The 19,947-nt window shown below is 44.3% G+C and overlaps 1 protein-coding gene across 1 annotated transcript in view; it reads left to right on the forward strand.

The window, feature by feature from the left end:
* The first annotated feature begins 8,324 nt into the window (after positions 1-8,324).
* The window catches only part of LOC137437241 (potassium channel subfamily K member 10-like), a 41,895-nt gene continuing 30,272 nt past the window's right edge, over positions 8,325-19,947 (forward strand). The window contains exon 1 of the mRNA XM_078766368.1: positions 8,325-8,546. Within this exon, the coding sequence (XP_078622494.1) occupies positions 8,480-8,546 (67 nt within the window). The 5' untranslated portion in view covers positions 8,325-8,479. The remainder of the gene's footprint in view (positions 8,547-19,947) is intronic.

Consider the following 19,947-nt stretch of genomic DNA (forward strand, 5'->3'; position numbering starts at 1 on the left):
CTCCTTCCTCCACCTCCTCCTGCCTCCTCCTCCTCTTCACCCTCCCTCCTCTCCATTTTCCTTCATCCCTCCCTTTTCCTTCTCATCCTCCCACGCCATTCCTCCTCCTTCTTCTTCCTTCTTCCCCCTTTCCTTCCTCCTCCAACAATTTACCATAAAGGGTGAGACAAGAAGACACACTTCTCACACAATCGCCTTTTAATTCTAGTAAATACAGAATATCCCAGAAAACGCCCGGGAAAGAACACAAACTGAATTCCCCAAAAAGACCTCGTACATCATCCATTTAGTCATTAAACATTTATCGATCGTTTTGTGAACTGTTTAATAACAGTTTCATTCACATTTTCATTCGCGCTTAGTGGAACATGAAAGTTCTCTTACGATCCCTGTTGTAATGTGGAAGTCGCTGGACTTCGTCCTATGTAGGGATGGCATGGACACTCCATCTATCCATATAAAATGGAGGGAAAGTGCAGTGGGCTGCAAAAGTACGAGTCCACTGAACAAATCAATGACAAGTTTTCTCAAATCACGATTTCAAACACAAATTTATCATAATATTGATTATATGTATCCATATTCTTTAATTTATTATAGTTATTATTAACTGGCACTCTGTATTAGTACAAGAATAAATGAAGGGTGAACACATTTAAGAGAAAGATAAACTTTACGTGTGCAGTCTGACGATGCTCTGGAGTTCATTGCAACATTGTTGGGAAAATATTGACTCAAACTTAATCCATAAATGAATTAGATTAATCCCAAATGGTGTTGAGGCAGTAGTCAAGGCAACAGGAGATCACACTTATTATATTGATTAAATAGAAAGACAGATTTGTTTTTTCTCATTATAATCAGTGTTATATCCTTAAAAGTTCTTGGAAATCACTTGGAAATGCTGTTTCATATTACAATTATTACTTCTGCCACTGAAGTTGGGAGGACGTTATGTTTTCACCCCTGTCTGTCTGTTTGTCTCTGTCTGTGGCCAGGATATCTCAAAACGTCGAGGATGGATTTGGACAAGCTTGGTGGAGAGGTTGGGTGGGTGACCGGGACGAATTGATTCGATTTCGGTGAAGATCTGAATCTGGATCTAGATCCGAGAATTTTTTAAAGTGATTTGTCACCATAGGGTGATCGGGCTAAAGCAGATATATAGCACGATATCGCAAAAAGTTGTTGACGGATTCAGACAAAACTTGGTGGACATGTTGGGTGTGTGATAAGGACGAAATGATTCGATTTTGGTGAAGATCCGCATCCAATGATTTTTTAATGTTCTAAGTGATTCTTAACCATCGAGTGAGGGCCAAAAACGATATACAGCACGATATTTCAAAGATTTGTGGACGCGTTCTGACCAAACTTGGTGGGTGAGTCGGGTAAGTGACAAGAACAGGCCGATTCGACTTTGGTTCAGGTCCGGATCTAGATCGGCCTGTCAAACCATAAACTCTTCAGCCTGGTGGAGGTATGCGCTCTACCGAGTGCCGTTCTAGTTTATTTTGTGTTACGGGTTCATGACTTCCGTTATTGTGGTTTTCACCCACTTGACGTAGTGCTGATATTTTGTACTATTATTATCTTCAAACGGCTTATTATTCACGAACGGTTATCAAAAGTTAAAAAGGATAGCTGAAAGTGAAACAGGAAACAGAAGAAGGAGGAGGAAGAAGCACGCGCAAAGTCGGGGAAGACGGTGATGTCAACGCTCCGTAACGAGCCAGGTCTACCGACAGCTGCGAGGGGATTTTGAGTTCCTGGAAGGGACATCTGGCGATACGAATATTCGCTGGAGTGGAGAAATCTGCGTAGACAGATTTGGGGCACTGAGATTCCGACAAATCCTTGCCTCGACGCGTCGGCTCAAGCCAGAGCCGTCAGCCATCTTGAACCCCGTGCTTCGGACCTGTGAAGGTTTGCTTCGTGTCGTCTTCTCCCCAACATCCTACCGTCTGTCGGGGATAAGTGGGTGAGACCGCTTCGTCTCCAATTACGTTGCGGTTTGCTGAGGGAGCGGTGGAGGTGCGTCTCTGGAGGGCGCCGTTATGCAGTTTGGCGGGAAGAGCACCCTTGCCCACTGTACACACTTCGTATATCGGCGGGAGAGCGAGATTCGGGCTTCGAACGGATTTCGTTCCATCGACCGCTGGAGCGAATCCCATTCGCCTTGGGAAAAGTCAGAGACATTGAGGAGTGTCCGTTCATTGGCTGGCAGAGCCGTGAGTCACTTGATTTTATTTATATAAGATATATATGGAGTGCACTCTGAATGGCCATTTACTGTACCGTATTACCTGTGTGTGATTTATAATACAAGTTTGTGCATTTATAATCATTGGTGTGGTTTCACTCTTGATTTTTCAACACAGGGTAATATATTTTTTCTGCCGGGGTTCCTCTCGGGGTTCGGAGGTTTACCGAGGCCAGGGGATCGTTGAGGACCCCGTAACATTTGTTATCATGTGTCAATTAATAAATTTCCTTCTGGACTCAAATTTTTGAATGCATCATCTACTCCTCCGAGAGGATTTGACCAAGAAAGCTGAAACTTTCAAGGATTAATGAGGGCACCCTGAAGTTTTGCCTGTGCAAGTTTCGTTTGTTTCCATCAAGTTTTGAAAAAAAGTGTATTCGCCCATCTTGGCATTTTCTTCCTTTGGGTGGATTAGGGAGGGAGTAGGGAGGGAGGGAATGACAAATTTTTAAAAGGTCGATAAGGAGGCCTAATTTTAAGAAAATGTCCTAAAATAAGAGGCAGTGCTATCTAGATCTTGAAAATATTGAATACTTTGGCCAGAATTTATGGAAAAAATGAAGAGAAAATCAATTTTACGAAAACATATTGTTTGCAGCAAAATTAAATGTAAATTCAAACAAGTGCATCACAATGCCAAGAAAAAGCCAAAAGCAAAACAACGACAAAAAAATTGGATTTAATTAAGCAGAATTCAAGACAAAGGCATCAGTCAGTCAACAAGAATGGAGCATATTCCACCCCAGGTAGTGGGGCGGCTTAGCCCAAATATTCAAAAGAATTGTGCATTTTGTGATACAAGCACCAAATTTGGCACACTAGTAGACTATCATATTATGAAAAGATCTGGATATTGGGCCATCTCAGATTCAGAGATTTGATTTTTGCAAGATTTGCAGATTTTGCAAGCTGAGATTGCAACGCCAGGGACGGCCGACTCCTTCCTACGAGCTGCCCACGTCACCCGCACAAGAAGAGCTCATCAAATCACTGCAGCGGCACTGCACATCCTGCAACACCGTGCGTATGAACGCCACTGTATGACATATGCTGATGATGCAGAAGACCTGCCTGAGTTCGAAGACTGGTGTCACCAGAGAGGAGAAGACATTCCCAACTTTCAGTACTGGGCAACTGTGCTGGAACTAGAGATGTTGGTACTGGTCTACGTGCGTTCTCTGCGGCAGGCTTCATTCACGACGTACCTTGATGCCCTGACGGAACTGGTCCCATGGTTCCATGCCTTAGACCACACACACTATGCCAGGTGGGTCCCTGTTCACCTGAGGGACACGGTTGCACTCCCAATGAAGCACCCAGATGTAGCCAGAGAATTCAGGGCTGGCAACTTCACTGTACAGAAGACGAAGAAGGTGTTCTCTTCGATCCCAATCGAATCGAAATCTTGCAAAAATCAAATCTCTGAATCTGAGATGGCCCAATATCCAGATCTTTTCATAATATGATAGTCTACTAGTGTGCCAAATGTGGTGCTTGTATCGCAAAATGCACAACAGGTTTGCTATGCTGCTACACTAAGGGCAGATATTTGCTCATAGGTTAAATACTGCTACATTGAAAGGGGAAATCTATAGCAAGATTGTATTAAGATTAGCATGGTCCATATGTCCACTTAGCTTAGATTACTCTTTTAAGAGGGAAAATGTCAGAGTAAGTTAAATTGTTAAACTTGCACTGAGAAGGAAGTGAGTGTTAATCTTAAGACAGTGTAGAGTAAGTTTGTTGTGTAAAACCTGTTTTCAAGCGAGGCCAGTGAGGACTTGGGCAGGAAGGCACTTGATACTTCCGCCACCGAAGGTGGAAGGAAGTGATGTTTTCACACCTGCCTGTCGGTTGGCTGTCTGTGTGTTTGTCTGTCTGTGAACACGATATCTCAAAACGTTGTGGACGAGTTATGACAGAACAAGGTGGATGTGTTGGGTGACAAAAATGCCGATTTAATTTTGGTTCAGATCTGGATGTAGATCCGACATATCAGTGGGATACAAAACATAAACTTTTCAGCTTGGTGTTGGTATGCTCTCCTCTGAGTGCCGTTCTAGTTCAATGTGCAATCAAAATAAAACCCTCCAGCAGGTAAATACATTTTTTTAAAGTACAGAAACAGGTAATAACAAGAAAGAGCAATCAGAGATTGCAGACCCTTCACCAGGACATGTTTGTAGTTTGTGTGGTGTTTACTACTGTGTTTGTGTGGTTTATTGATGACATCCATTTATGTCCAATCCAATAAGGCTGCTGAACCACGTGACCAATGACGTCATTGATTTAATTCTCCCATACAATTTTTGTGTGGATTATGTACAAGAAATTTCAAACTGATCGGATCAAGCGTTCTACTTGTCTAATTATGACGTCATCATGAATACACGTTGTTCCCCATAAGGAGTTCCCCATAAGACAATGAGCCATATTTCAATTTTTTTCCCATGGAGCGGTTTCGGAGATATAGAGGTGCAAAGTTTTTCGGGTTTTCCAAGATGGCGCCCGTACCACGTGACCTATGACGTCATAATTGTCATAAAAAAATTCAACAGGAGGAGGTGCACCTATGGTGAAAATTTCTTGACAATTGAACCAACGGTTACAGAGAAATTCATACTCACGTTCTGTGTGGACAAACAGACAGACAAACAAATGGACCCAAATGCAATAACCTCTCCTCTGGTGAGGTAACAAACATGTTTTTTTTAAATGTAAAAGGAACTAGGGATAGTAGGCCAAAACGTATATAAACAAGGTAGGGATGGTCACAATAAATTATCATGTGAAACCAACCCTACATCTTTCTTTGAACTGGAGAGTTACCCCACGCTGAACTATAGATTCACCCCACCTTACCCCACGCTGAACTAGAGAGTCACCCCACCTTACCCCAAGCTGAACTAGAGATTCTCCCCACCTTACCCAACGCTGAATTAGAGAGTCACCCCACCTTACCCCAAGCTGAACTAGAGATTCACCCCACCTCCCCACCTTACCCCACGCTGAACTATAGATTCACCCCACCTTACCCCATGCTGAACTATAGATTCACCCCACCTTACCCCACGCTGAACTAGAGATTCACCCCAACTCCCCACCTTACCCCACGCTGAATTAGAGAGTCACCCCACCTTACCCCAAGCTGAACTAGAGATTCACCCCACCTCCCCACCTTACCCAACGCTGAGAGCCAGCCCCCCCCCTTCCCATGCCCCCCCCCCCAAAGCCCTCGCCCTCTCTCAGATCTCTCGATGTCTCCATGTCTCTCGGTCCCTGCTCTCAAATGTTGTGTTTGTGTCCTTCCCCCTCTCTCCCCATCTTGTCTACCGCTCCCGATGTTATATGTTTTTGTGTCGGTTTGTCTTTCTGTGTGATTAATGTTCGCTCTTTCACGAGCCTCGATCTTGTATACAAAAAAACAAAAAAAAAAACTACCCCACGCTGTATTCCTTACCCCACGCTGTAATGTATTTACCCCACGCTGAACTACAGTCACCCCACCTTACCCAACGCTGTCATGAGAAAAAGGACATCGAGCGGGCTTTTTTAAACTCTCTCTTCCTTTGCGTTTCTGCGGGGCACGATTAATACTTCCTTTGAGCCACGATTTTGTCTGATTCTTGTTATTCCCCAACCTTGAGAAAGTGAGCGGCACATTTGATTTGTCGACATGGCGAAATATTTTATCCAAGTACTGCTAAACTGAAAGTTTTTGTAATCGCCAACAGAGTTATTTGTATTCTACAGTGTTCAAGTATATATTAAATTGAAATAAAATAAAGATTTTAAAGACTAGAATTATTTTTTTAAACTATTCTGGAGGTTTACCGCCGTTGATGCACCCTCTTTTACACTACTTTGTTTTACATGTTGCATTAGTTAATCATGCCTGTTTCTGTCCTTTATGACGTCTGTAAAAACAGTAAGTTTCCTGTTTGGAATGATTTAAAATTTTGTTCGAGTGTCAGACAGGCAAAGAGACAGACTAAAGAAATTACCTTACTCCTCTCTGTACACGTGTGCTCAAGATGAGATTCCAAACAATTGCTAAATTGCTAATTTCAGAGCCAAAGTACTGCTGATAAACTGCAAGCTTGTGTTCCGATTCGTGATCTAGTGTTGAAAATATAAAATTAAATTGAAATTACCGTAAGTAGTTCCTCGGTCATAGACTGACGTCTGTAGACGGACAGACGGACAACTGAAGCAATTGCTTAACCCTGATTTTCGCTTCATGTGTGGGGTAATAATGGTCGTTCCCTGGCCATCCCTTCATCCATTGGCAATGATCGTGTTTGTTGATTGTTTCCATGGATGCATTTGATCAGTGAAATATTAAACAGTTAATACACACACACACACTTTAAGAAAATGGTGGGACTGAGTCTGTCAGACAAGTGTAGGTTCTGCAAGGTAGAAACAGAAAGTACGAGCCACCTCCTATTGGGATGTGAAAAACTCATGTCAGAGCAGCTGTACACCCAAAGGCACAACAAGGTATGTAGAGTACCTAATCCACCTGCACAAGACTAAGACCTCAAAAATGAAGTGAAAAGGTCTTGGAATCTGAACAGCTCTGAAATTGTACCAATGCTTCCTGGATCAATGGGAATGACAGAAAAAAAACCTTACAGAGATCTTTAAAACATTCCTCGGAATATTATGACAAATGAACTGCATTTGGAAGCTGACCTGGGTTCGGTGACGATCCTCAAAAGAGCCCTCGGAACAAAACTTTGAGAATAAGAAGACTTCACAAACTGGTCCATGAATCATGATCCCTTACTGAAACAGAGGTGGATACTTCGAGACCTGCGAGGGCCCCGTTCCACCTTCTGGAACACGCATTTGGACATCACAACCACCAACACACACTTGATGGAAGCTGGCAATACAAATCTTCATAAAATACGCCTTGGAACATACTACTGCTACTAATCCGCATGCCCAGGTAAGGGGCGGAGCGACCCCAATTGGTTGACCCTTTTGCACTTCGCTTGGGACAAAGAACGGAGTGCAAAAGGGTAATGTGAGGTTAGGGCAGGAATTTTAGAGTGTTTTTGGCAATGGAGCCAGTGATAGTTCGCCTACTCTTTGCGAAGGGCATCATGGGATCTTTAACATCCACCAGCTAATTCCGACAGATGGGACGCCCAGTTTAACGTCCATCCGAGTGACGGCACACACATTGATACCTCGCCCGACTTGCGAAACACCAGGACGGCAGTTTATAGCTGGGTCAAATCATTCTGGGTCAAGTTTATAGCTGGGTCAGGATTCGAACCCAGGTTGGGCAATATACCAGATGGATATGTAAACCACTTTAACAGAAAATGGAAAAATAATACAAAGTTAATACTCTGTTGTGATGTGTACGCCAACATTTCTGCACGAATATTATATTTCTAATGACTGCAGCAATAGCTGATGTATACGCAACATTGAGATGCAATACCTGTATGATAAAAGTCGTCCGCATTGCCCCTGTATTGAAACCAATCAGAGTGGATTTGAACAAGGGACTCTACGAGCTATTACAAGTCTCGTGCGACACGAGACTTGGGCGAGACCACTCGCTCGCAGCGGTCGGACATCGATGGGGGTTAGTCCCCATCTCCCCACTCGCAGCCCCAAGAAAATGCGGAGAAAGGGGGAAAGGCGCGTGGGCGGAGTACGAGATCGCTGTGAGGACCACACCCACCACTAACCACTCCCAGTCTCCGACCAGTGACCACGCCCATCACTAACCAATCCCAGTATCCGACCAGTGACCACGCCCACCACTCCCAGTCTCCAACCAGTGACCACGCCCATTCGCCACGCCTCCTTTTTGTGCTCACCGACCGGTGCATTGCGCGCTGCCCTGTCGCTGTCATCGCCAATCCCGGGAAGACCACGCCAAAGTACTCCATCCAAGTAATTCAACGTACTCCGCACATCAGCACGTACCATGCCGTTCTGGAAGGCTCCGTTAAGGACACCCATTCTCAATGCCTTTTGACTTCAAATCGGCCTATAGCCATCATGATCAACCGGGAGATCGGGAGGTGACTCGAGGGTGTTCGGAACCGTGGCCGAACGGGCGAGGATCGACATGCACCGCCGAAGAAGCCGAGCATCTCCCAAGGAGGGTGGTTTCCCCACGAGGAGGCGACGGCGCGTGCGGACACGTTAATATCGGCTCGAGACGCGAGTGTGCGCTGAAACATGGTGTGTCTGGAGACCGGTGTGGCCAGCGGATCGATGGCCTGCAGGCCCAGCTATTGTGCCAAAGGTAACAGCGCTCGCCGGACGCCGTTCGCGTCCGCCCTCTCCGCGGCGGACACCGTTCGCTCCGAGGGTCTAACGGGTCGACCCTGTCCGCACCACGTGCCCCAGGGGCCGTGGGAACGGCTGATGTAACGCGCGCGCGCGTTCACGCGCGTCCTCGTGTTTATTTATTTATTTATATATTTATTTATCTCATTCTGTCTGTGTAGCGGGTGACTGGTAACGGGGACACTGCATCAGTGGCACAGCTGCGCCCACAGAAAATGATGCAGCCAGCAGCCACATGCTACATTAGTACATACGAACCACGCACAATCCTAAATAATGGTTGCCAACCTACAGTCGTTTGTCCAGGCTCTATTCATTTTTAATGCTGAGCATCAAGCAAGTAAGCAGCACGTAACATTTTTGGAGTAGGACTCAGCCATGGATCGAACCACCGACATCCCAGACCCAAAGCAGACACTCTAACCATTGGTTACTATGGTTATGGCCGGTGTAGATCTCCATTTCACTGTCTCTGCACGGACTTAGTTTTTGCCGCAGACACTTTATATCCTGCAGATAATTTCACGGGCACTTGCCCATGTATCAGGAACGAACGATTAATTAAGAATAACTTCGTAGCTCCTAACATTTAAATGGATAACATAACCAGGCAACGGCCTCTCTGGGACCAACAAAATGCGCATCAAAACCCAAAGGACTCACATGCAATGTTTCCAAATAAATTACAGCAAAGCATTAAGTATTGAAATGGGCAATATATTGTTATGTCGGTGGGGTAGAGTGATATATAGCGTCAGGTAGATCTGTATAGGTAGTGTGCTCCGATTATCATGATCGGGAACTCCACATAAGTTTGTTTAGGCGGTTTGTTCGTGTAAGTGTATCTCCCTGGTCATACAAGGATGACCCTTGTGCTAATTATCGTAGGGATTATGTTAATTACCCGGCTCGTAAAACCTTGCGATTATCCCGTTGTCCCTTATGGCACCGCACATAGACGCAAGTGAGAAAGGCCCATTAGTACACAAATTAAACAATTAAGAAATAATAACTAACCGAAGACAGACATCAAGACCAGGGCTCACATCCCCGCCTGGTTGAACACACATCGCACAGGCAGGCCGGGAGCCATGCCCAGAAGGACCCCATTGGGCGGGAGTTGACCAACCGGAAGGCAGGAGCAAGAAGCGACCTGCTGATTGGTGGAAGGAAGGCTGAGAAGGGAGCAGCGTGCCAGTTGGCCAGGTACCACTGAGGACGTCGGAGGCGGACGGGCTGCTGATTGGTGGAGAGCTGGACAATGTAGCAGTGGCCTGCGGGGGTTGGTGAAATAAACTGATGACGTCACGACTCCGTCGATAAAAGGACCCTCTGACGGACATTTTCTCTCTCTTTCTCTGGACCTTCTGCTTGCCCTGGACTTCCCTTGCGTTCCTCTATATTCTCTTGTCTTCGGACTTTGGTGGAGAGACGAAGAGTTCAGAGACACCACCGGGAGACGTGGAGAGTTTTGCCAGGCAGGAACGACGCGTGACCGAGGGAGGTTCGACTGGGACACCACGAGGCCGGGGTGAGCGAGGCACTCGGTGAGGCCTAGCAGCGAGTGAGCAGACTGCGGCCTTCTTCCCGCCAAGCACGGAGCCGCGTCAGGACGGCGAGTTTGGGGCCGACACTGTTCCTGACAGCCTGTTCCTGACAGGCCCATTTGAGCTAAGTGCACTAAATAAAACCACAAACCATTATTTTCAAGTTATCTTCTTCCTGTGTCTGTGTTTTAAGTCTGGCGAGGGAGCGCTCTATTTAGGTTTTAGTTTTATCGTCGTGTTTCTCTTGTCCCGGCATTCCGTTATAATAAATCCTTTGTTATTTTCCCTGTACATTTTAAACCCGGTTTGTGTGAGTTATTTTTGCAGGGTGAAGACATCAGCGAAGCCGTCCAGGTAAGTCGGTACTCTTCTTCCTCCTCGCGTATAATCCGCTATATATATTGGAACTGAACGCCTCCATTAACGCTCGATTGCCTTCCGTGACGCTCCCGGTATTAACTGAGAGCAGTCACGCGACAATATTGTCTCGAATTGTTTTAATTCTTAAATCCGTGAACAAACTTTGGTACATCACGGGTGATGAAGGTTGTGGTCAAGTTACATCGAAATAGTGTGTGTCGTTTCAGAGGAAAAAGCAAATTCCTATTTTGGGGGGTCAACCCTGGCCCCACTTTGACCCCCAGTAGACCCCCTTAAACCTTTATTTATTTATTTCCGTGAACAAAATTTAGTCACAACATACCAAATATAATTTGGGCCAAGTTTGGTCACAATCTCATTAGCAGTTTCAGAGAAGAAGTTGCAATTGTTTATGGACAGACATAGTACATGGTGTTGTGTCATTGTAGTGCAAAATTTGCTACACTAGTGGAACCAATGTTTTTTGGAATCCTTATACCCTAGGCAACAAGACCTGAGTTGGTTCCATTTTTGTCAATGGCGTCTTTGGCGGCCATTTTGAAAGTCAAAATGGCCGTCATTTTTTGCAATTTTGTATGTATCTTTCACATAAAACACTTTGATTAACCATTTTTTCTGGCATTTATGTCATTCCTTGTATAGTACTTGTACAGCTACAGTCTCGTATTCTGATACATCTGGGGGAACTTGTTGATAGACAGCAAGAGCAGTCCCATGGAATGTGTTCCGTCCATCAGCTGTGTCTACCTTGGCATCTATGTTATCAGCTGAGCATCTGATTGGCAGATTTTTCAACAGTCCTGGAGGCATGTAAACGCCATTGAATTCATTCATATTCTCTTGGACTGTGGTGGCAATCTTTGAAGTGATCTCCTTTACACGTTGATATGAAACACCAACGCCACTCTGGTACAACATGTCTATGTCTCTGCGACTGCGGTGTGCATGATGGCTATGGAGTGAAAGTCCAACCCCTAATGGCGTTTCAGTTGTGAACCTGAAGGTTGAAGTTGAGGACTTTGGCTGATATTGCACCTGCTGATCAGATTTGAACTCCTGGATGATGTGCTGTCCAATAAGTGCACATGTTCCATTTATCTTTTCATTGCGTGATTGTGTTTTGGTGGTGGATGCTCCCTGGAAATTTGAAATTGCACATTTGAAATTGGCATGAGCAACGTCAACCAAAGGTTCAGGAGTTCTCTCTTGGCAGAATACACAAAGTTCGTAACTTGTGCATTGCTTCTTAGAAGGCGGCTCTTTAAACGATGATATTATGCGGCGGTGAAGCTGAAATCCAACTTGTTTATGAATACCTAAGATAAAAAAGAATAAAGCAAATGTTCATATTTCTTTCATTATTGTAATTATAGTTATCTATGTGTAATTTAAGACTGTAGAAATTAGAATACATACAAAATTGCAAAAAACGGCGGCCATTTTGAAATTCAAAATGGCCGCCGAAGACGCCATTGAAAAAAATGGAACCAACTCAGGTCTTGTTGCCAAGGGTATATAGATGCAAAAAAACATTGGTTCCACTAGTGTAGCAAATTTTGCACTTACATATAATAATTCTACATAACACCATGTACTAACAGACGGATGACGCGCCATGCCATAAGCTCCCCGGAACTATGTTCCAGGTGAGCTAACAAGATGAAATCTCCAAGTATCACATACAGTATAAAGAACAGAGGCTCACAAGCATGTCAAATACTGTAATTCGGATATTGGCCTGGCCTCGATGAGGAGGACATAGTCTGTGCCTGGAGCCTTCTACATTAAAAAAAAAAAAATAATAATAATTAATGTATTCACCGAAAATAAACCGTCATCCTGGTATTTCTCAGGTGCTGGTATTCATCAATGTGTGCTCCATCCATCGGATGTGCGTTAATCTGGGTTTCCTGGTGGCTTTTGCGAAGAGTAGGCGAGCCATCACTGGCATCCTGGCTACATTCCAAATTCTTGCTCCAAACCTAGAGAGGGCACTGCAGCAGCGCTCCCCCAGAAAACGATGCCACCCAGAGCCATGTGCTGCATAATAAAGAATAATAAGATTGCTGATGGACCTTAAAGACCCCACGGTGCCCTCAGCAATGAGGACCCTCCAGCATGCTGACTGAATTCCTGTCCGAACTGGCACTACAAATGCTCAAATGCAACTAGCCCTCAATTGGGGCTCTGGTACCCCCTCACCCATTATGGATCAATGGTCCACGTACAGCCCTAAACCGTGGCTGCTCTAAGTAACAGTGAAAACAGATATTCCAGGGGCCAATACAGATTTTGGTACCACCCAAGGTCAGCAAACAATTTTGGTATTTTTGTCTTCCTACATGTCTCTAGTTTATATTTTGGTATGATAACCCTGCCTATCTAGTAGCTTAATGATAGTTTTCACTCTGTAAACAAACCCACCTCCATATAATCTGGAAGTTGAATTTTAGGAGAGAGGGGTAGAATTTTTGCTTATAACTTCAGTTCTACTCAACATACTTTAACAAATCATAATTCATTGTGAAGCTACATCATATATCTACACAACTGTATTATATTGTTACAGTTTTCAGAACTGTCACTTGTAAATAATAATCCCTTGTGAATAACTCCCTGTAAATATTCCCATTTGGTAAAGGTCAAAAGTTGCACCCGAGTTAGTCCATATTGCAACACGTAGGACACCATAGGAACTTCTTCAGTTATTTCATTAGTATGTGTTTCAGGTAAGGCTCTGTTTCCAATAGTTTGACTCTGCGTTGCATTAATCAAATAACATAGGCCCCTTTTCAAATCCCATTCATTTTGCGGCTTGGCCGCTCTCCAAATTGGTGTTCCTCGCTTTTGGTTGTTCGCTGCCTCGCTCCAAGCGCCATTAACCATGCAGTCAGAGCGGAGGAAAAGGGGGAGGAGTTATCAGAGCGAGGCGTAGCCCTGTTAAGGGCGGAGTCGGTGAGCCCTCGCGACCAACCAGGGCCGAGGCGAGCTCACCGGTGGATGTGTCCTAAAAGCACGCGGCTTGATACGCGAGCGCGTAATATAAGCGCTCGCGTGGGACTACTTAGAGAGTCGGTCGGCCGGAGAGAGTCTGAGTTGGAGTCTGAGTCTGCCGAGTCTGAGCCTGCCGAGTCTGAGAGTCTGCCGGGGAGAGTGGCACCATTGGAGAGTCACGAGGCACGCGTCACGATTCCTCCGATTCACGGACGCAATTCATCCCCAATATATGAACCCCCCCGCATGTAAGGTCCGCTCGCGCCGACAATACCAACCGCGCTGCCTGCCGGGTTTCGCCGCGGAACCGGAGCGTGGGCTGAAGTGGAGCGTGGACCAGAGTGGAGCGTGAACCAGGGCCGGAGCCAACGCTGGCCCATCTGCTTGGACCTTCCTTCCTGCTATTCCCCTTTCGTGTAAGTCTGTTTGTGTTGTCCTGGGCGTGTTAATTAAGACTGTATAAGGTTGCCCTGTGTCTGCTTCTTCTTCTTCCCTTGTACATGCCCTTCATTCGTTTCCTCTTCAGGTTTTTGTACATAATTAATAAATCTCTGTTCTTCCTACCTTTTGGTTTCCTCTCCATCCGATCGTTTTAGTGATTTCTCCATTGAGTATACGTGGCACGATTAGAACCGCTCAGAATCGAGTTAGTCTTTTTGCTAACGGCTCGAATCGCGGATTGCTAAACCGCTCGGCAATTTCCACCTGTCCGTGGTTCGAGCGGGAGTTATTTCCCTGCTTCGCGGAGGGATTGGCATGCAGGTATTTGGGAATCCATCCTGACCAATCACCCTGGCCAATCTCGACCGCGGAGGAGCGTTATAATTTCCAGGGCTGGGGGATCGGCCAGTTTAAAAGACAAGGGGATTAACCCCCCCTTGGTAAGGGGAGCGCCGACCCCCGGATCCGCAACAATATTTTCATCTTTAGTTATCAGGTGACTTTCTCAGAGGTCAAAAGGTCATGTTTCAATTGCAAAATCGAAAATTAAGAGTGTTTTTATTTTCAAATGATCTGATTACTATTTCGTGATATGTATATGCTGAAATTATTTCATAATGTATCGATAAGACATTGAACATGATTTAAAATAACATATCATTCACAAAACTTCAACAATTAACCCTATGTTAACCCTTTTTATACAAGCATTATTTCTTCGATTTCCGAAATTTTTTGTCATTGTCTGCACAAATGTGAAACCTGCTTTAAATAGAGCATAATATTGTGATACTAAATATATACTGTGATAATATTGTGACTTGTGATACTAAAAGTGATAATTGTGATACTAAAATAATATTGTGACTCATAAATGCTAAATGAAATATGTCATGCCTTGCTTTCCTTGCAGGATCTTGCAGGATCTTGCAGGATCAGGACATGATTGGTGAGAATGACTCCAACTTTAGTCATCCTGATCTACAATTACCAAGAATCAGGAAGGATGAAGCTGATATTCAGTCACTTGTTGAAATGATGGAGTCCAGTTGGATCAGTCCTTTCAATCCTGACCATGAAGACATTGTCAGTTTGTCGACTGGCATTGCTGCACCTCCAGATGTTGCTGAAAACCTCATTGAAGCCCACCAAATAGGTAAAGACGCTTATGAAGATTTCAAACAAGCGAGGATGGAGTCAGACAGTCCAGCCATAAAGTTTCATGACAGGATTACAAAGAAGAAGCTGAAAACATTCTCAGACATTGGCAAGAAATCACGTACCCTTGGCAACAGAAAGGAAGTTATCCTCAAGACTGATAGGAAGCTGTTTGGGCAGATGATTCTTGTTGCAGAAAGCAGGCAGCTGCACATGGGTGAAGTTTTAGCCCACCCGCTTGAACCTTTGCCTTGGGCCCTAGCCAACATTGATGGGTCTCTTCGTAAGACCAACAAGGCTGCTCTTGTCAGGGTGTTGGAGAAGCATGTCTCACCAGCAGAAATAATCCCTCAACCTTCAGCCACTCTGATAGATGGAATGAGCCTGGTCCAAAAGATGAAGGGGAAAGACAAAACGTTCTCCCAAATGGCAGAATCAGTATTGGCTCAAGTTATCCATGAAGGTGGTCAGAGCAAGCGCATTGATGTTATCTTTGATGTATATAGAGAGATGTCCATCAAAGATTTGGAGAGAGCAAAGAGAGGCACAGATTCAGGTATTGAGCTAAGGAGCATTGCGCCTGGCCACAATATACACCAGTGGAGGAAGCTTTTGTGTAGCTCTAAAAACAAAACACACCTCATCAGGTTCTTTGTGGAAGAATGGAAAGGTCAACTTGAGGAGATCAAGGACAAATATCTGTATGTTACCTGTGAGGATGTCTGTTTCAAGCTCACAACGGAACGATGGGAGGAGGTTCCGGAGCTATCAAGTACCCAAGAAGAAGCAGACACCCCTCTTCTACTCCATGCTCTACATGCAGCTGAATCAGGCTACAAGGTTATCGTAGTCACAGCAGAGGACACAGATGTAATGATTATAAGCATTGGAGTCAGCAAGAGAATTCCATGTCCCATGTTCCAGAAATGTGGCACCAAGAACTGCACAAGGTTCACTGACATCAGCAAGCTAAGTCATGCACTAGGAGATAATGTCTGTGATGCTCTGATTGGAATGCATTCATTTACGGGCTGTGATATAGTCAGTGCTTTCACTGGGCATGGAAAGTCGGCCATGTTCAAACAACTGAAGACTAACAAGACCTGTCAAGACACATTCAGAGAGTTGGGAAGGTCCTGGGAGGTCTCTGATGAACTATTTGGAAAGCTTCAGGAAGTAACATGTCGGATGTATTTGCCTTCCACAAACACAACTGGTGTTGTTGGGCTAGCGTTGAAGGGTGCCGGCTTAGGATCCTAGGATCCTGGGTTCGAATCCCGGTCAATCGCTGAATTAACGCCAGGGGGGTTGACTCAGCCTGTCATCCTTCCGAGGTCGGCAAATTTGAGTACCAGTTCACTGGTAATTCCCTGCTTGTCGTTAAAGGCGGCAAAAAGGGTTGGCGTCAGGAAGGGCATCCGGCCGTAAAACATTGCTTCAAAAAGGGGACCGAAAAACGACAACAACCACAGTTCCCGAAAAAGGCCAACCCCCGCTTGCGGGGAAAAATGGCCTCTAAGGCTGCTGGGCCATAGAAGTTCACGGTTCACGTTTCACGTTTCACGGTTCACGTTCACGTGAACAATCGGACCCTGGGCCATAGGATTTCACGCTTGGCTGTTCACGTGTTGCGCGCCAGTTCTGCTTTGGCCGAGTAACCGTCAACATGGACTCTTCGGATGAAGAAGATTGCCTCATTCTGCTTCTACTAAGATGGAGGAAGAGAAAAAGGCACAGAATTTGGAGCCGAGAGCACTTCCTTCTGAGAGAAACCCGTGGTGAATTCCACCGAACATTCCGTTATCTGCTTGACAATCCCGATGAAGAACTGTTTTTCAATTATACCAGGATGTCATACAGGACTTACGATGCCCTGAAGACCCTCGTCCTGGAACATCTACAGCCAGGTCAAACAAACTGGAGAAAATCGATCGAAGCAGAACAAAAGCTCATCATTACTCTCAGGTTGGTACCTATTAATTTGGATAATGTGGTGTTGGTCGTGATGATCTAGGCTAGGGTAATTTGTCTAGTAGTCTAGCGAGTCTAATGTCAGTCTAATGTCAGAAATTTGCCCGGATGTCAGTCTAAAAATAATCAGGTCGACCGAGATCTCCGTGTTCACGCATAGAAAAAGTGTGCATGTTCATTCCGCCTTTCACGCGTGAAACGTGACACGTGAAACGTGAAACATGAAAGGCGTTCTATGGCCCAGAGCAAGTCATACTACGTTTGTCCACTTTTCTTTACACGCGTGAACCGTGAAACGTGAAACGTGAAACGTGAACCGTGAACTTCTATGGCCCAGCAGCCTAAAGGTGGTTTTTTTTTTTTTAAACACAACTCAAGTCAACAAGCTTCGCTACCAGCTGTTTTGTGCAAGGCGTGGAGAAGTTGACTCCAGTCAGCTTCCCCCTTGTGAAGATTGTCTCTTCATGCATGCCTTACGAGCAAACTATCAGGCTGCAATCTGGCAGAGGTGTTTGGAGTGCAATCCTAGTGTACCCTATCCAATGGCTCATGGATGGAAGATTCATGATGGGGATCTGACCATTGAGTGGATGCGAGGTACACTTGCACCAGAGGCTGTGTTGGACCTGCTATCCTGCTCATGTGTACGATCATGCAAATTACCAATCTGCACATGCCTTGGAAATGGTCTGAAATGCACAGACATGTGTAAGCTGCAAACCTGCAGCAACCAAGCAAATGAACTAGAACAAATAGAGCTGAATGATAGTGATGTGGACGATTGTGACACAGACTAAGTTTGTCCCAATGACATGAAAGAAACTGTTTGTAGTCTAAACGCACTTCAAATAACAAGATTATAATGTATGAGCATTACCTGGATGGTGCTCACAACAAGTACAATGGCTTATTAGACAATTTGAATATTTTTGTACATTATTGAAACAGAGATAATAAAACTTATTTATTTATTTTCTGATGATTGTTTTATCTGCTTATGTTCTTATAAATGTGTAACTTTATGCCAATGCTTGCGGGTATGTCAATGATAAAACACATTGGAGACATATTCATTGGTTTTCCAAAAATATTGTCTAGAAGTCATAATATATGATATATACAGTCATTTTATATGGGGGTGGGTGGGTTTGTTTACAGGCAATGACTAAATTTTTCGGAAATCGAAGAAACAACGCTTGCATAAAAAGGGGTAATATGAAGTTAATTGTTGAAGTTTTGTGAATGCGAGGTTATTAAAATCATCCACAATGTCCTATGTATACATTGTGAAATAATTTCAGCATCTACATATCAGGAAATAGTAATCAGATCAGTTGAAAAGAAAAACAAGCTAAATTTTCGATTTTGCGAATGAAACATGACCTTTTGACCTCCGAGGAAGTCACCTGATAATTAAAGGTGTAAATTGGATTACAGTTGTGTAGATATATGATGTAGCTTCACAATGAATCATAATTTGTCAAAATATGTTCAGTGGAACTGAAGTTATAAGCAAAAATTCTACCCCTCTCTCCTAAAATTCAACTTCCAGATTATATGGAGGTGGGTTTGTTTACAGAGTGAAAACTATCATTAAGCTACTAGATAGGCAGGGTTATCATACCAAAATATAAACTAGAGACATGTAGGAAGACAAAAATACCAAAATTGTTTGCTGACCTTGGGTGGTACCAATTTGTTAAAATATCAGTATTGGCCCCTGGACTAAGATAAGAACTAGGGAGTTCATAGAACACTTCACCCCACACAGTCCTGAGAAGGCAACATTACATACAACATTACAGCTACGAGGTCATTCATTGTTGAATAGACTAATACACCAAACAATGGAAGATAATCACTCAAAGCAATCGAAACATGCCGATCAATCAATGAATCAAATCAAATCAATGAATCAGTCAAATCAAACAATCAAAACAGCATTCGGAAGAGTGCATAGTTTCGTCTGGCGTGCTCGTTTTGAACAAAAATACCATCATTAACTGAACACGCTACTATTATGGTCCATATATGCACCCTATTATATCTCATACTGCACAATGCCATTATCCGTAGCTTTATTGATTGATTATTAGGATATTAATGACCACTTTTGTGTATATTAAGGTTAAATTGCATCAATGAAGATGCCAGTCGATCATATGTATGAAGTTTTGCATTGATCTGTTAAGCGGGTTCTGGAGATGTTTTTTAAATGTTTTTTTTTCAATCCAATAAGGCCACCAGATCAATGCAAAAAATGGCCAGATGTGGCCATTTTTTTTTTTTTTTTTTTTTTTTTTTGTATACTGAATCGAGGCTCGTGAAAGAGCTGACATTTACTTCACAAACAAATCAACCAGACAAACAAGATATATAAAAAGAAGGAGCAGAAGACAAGAAGGGGAGAGAAAGGCAAGCACACAAACACAACATTTGAGAGCAGGGAGATGTGTGGGAGGGAGAGGGCCTGGGGGGAGGAGGCGCGGGAAGGGGGGGGGGGGGGGGGTTGGGAGAAGTATAAAACACAAGGACACGTGAAACGTGAAACGGACTTCCAGGACAGAAGTTGGTATTTCAAAAAAGTTGAATTGGGGTGAAATTAGCGGGGATAGAAAAGATCAAGGTTTTGGATGGGGGAAGATAAGAGATGGTGGTGAACAGCTGTTTTAAAGACCTGGAGGGTGGAGTGGGATTGAAGAGAGTGAGGGAGTTTGTTCCAGAGGCGGGAGAAAAGAGGATTGAAGGAGTGAAGGTGAGCAGAGAGTCTTGATTTTGGCAGTTTAACCATAAGAGGGTTGCAGGCAGATCTTGTGCGACCTGTAGGAATATTTGGGGGACAGAGCCCAGAGAGAGCTGGGGGGG

This window comes from Myxine glutinosa, chromosome 12 (genome assembly GCF_964187855.1).
Source record: "Myxine glutinosa chromosome 12, kmMyxGlut1.1, whole genome shotgun sequence".
Taxonomy (NCBI): Eukaryota; Metazoa; Chordata; class Myxini; order Myxiniformes; family Myxinidae; genus Myxine; species Myxine glutinosa.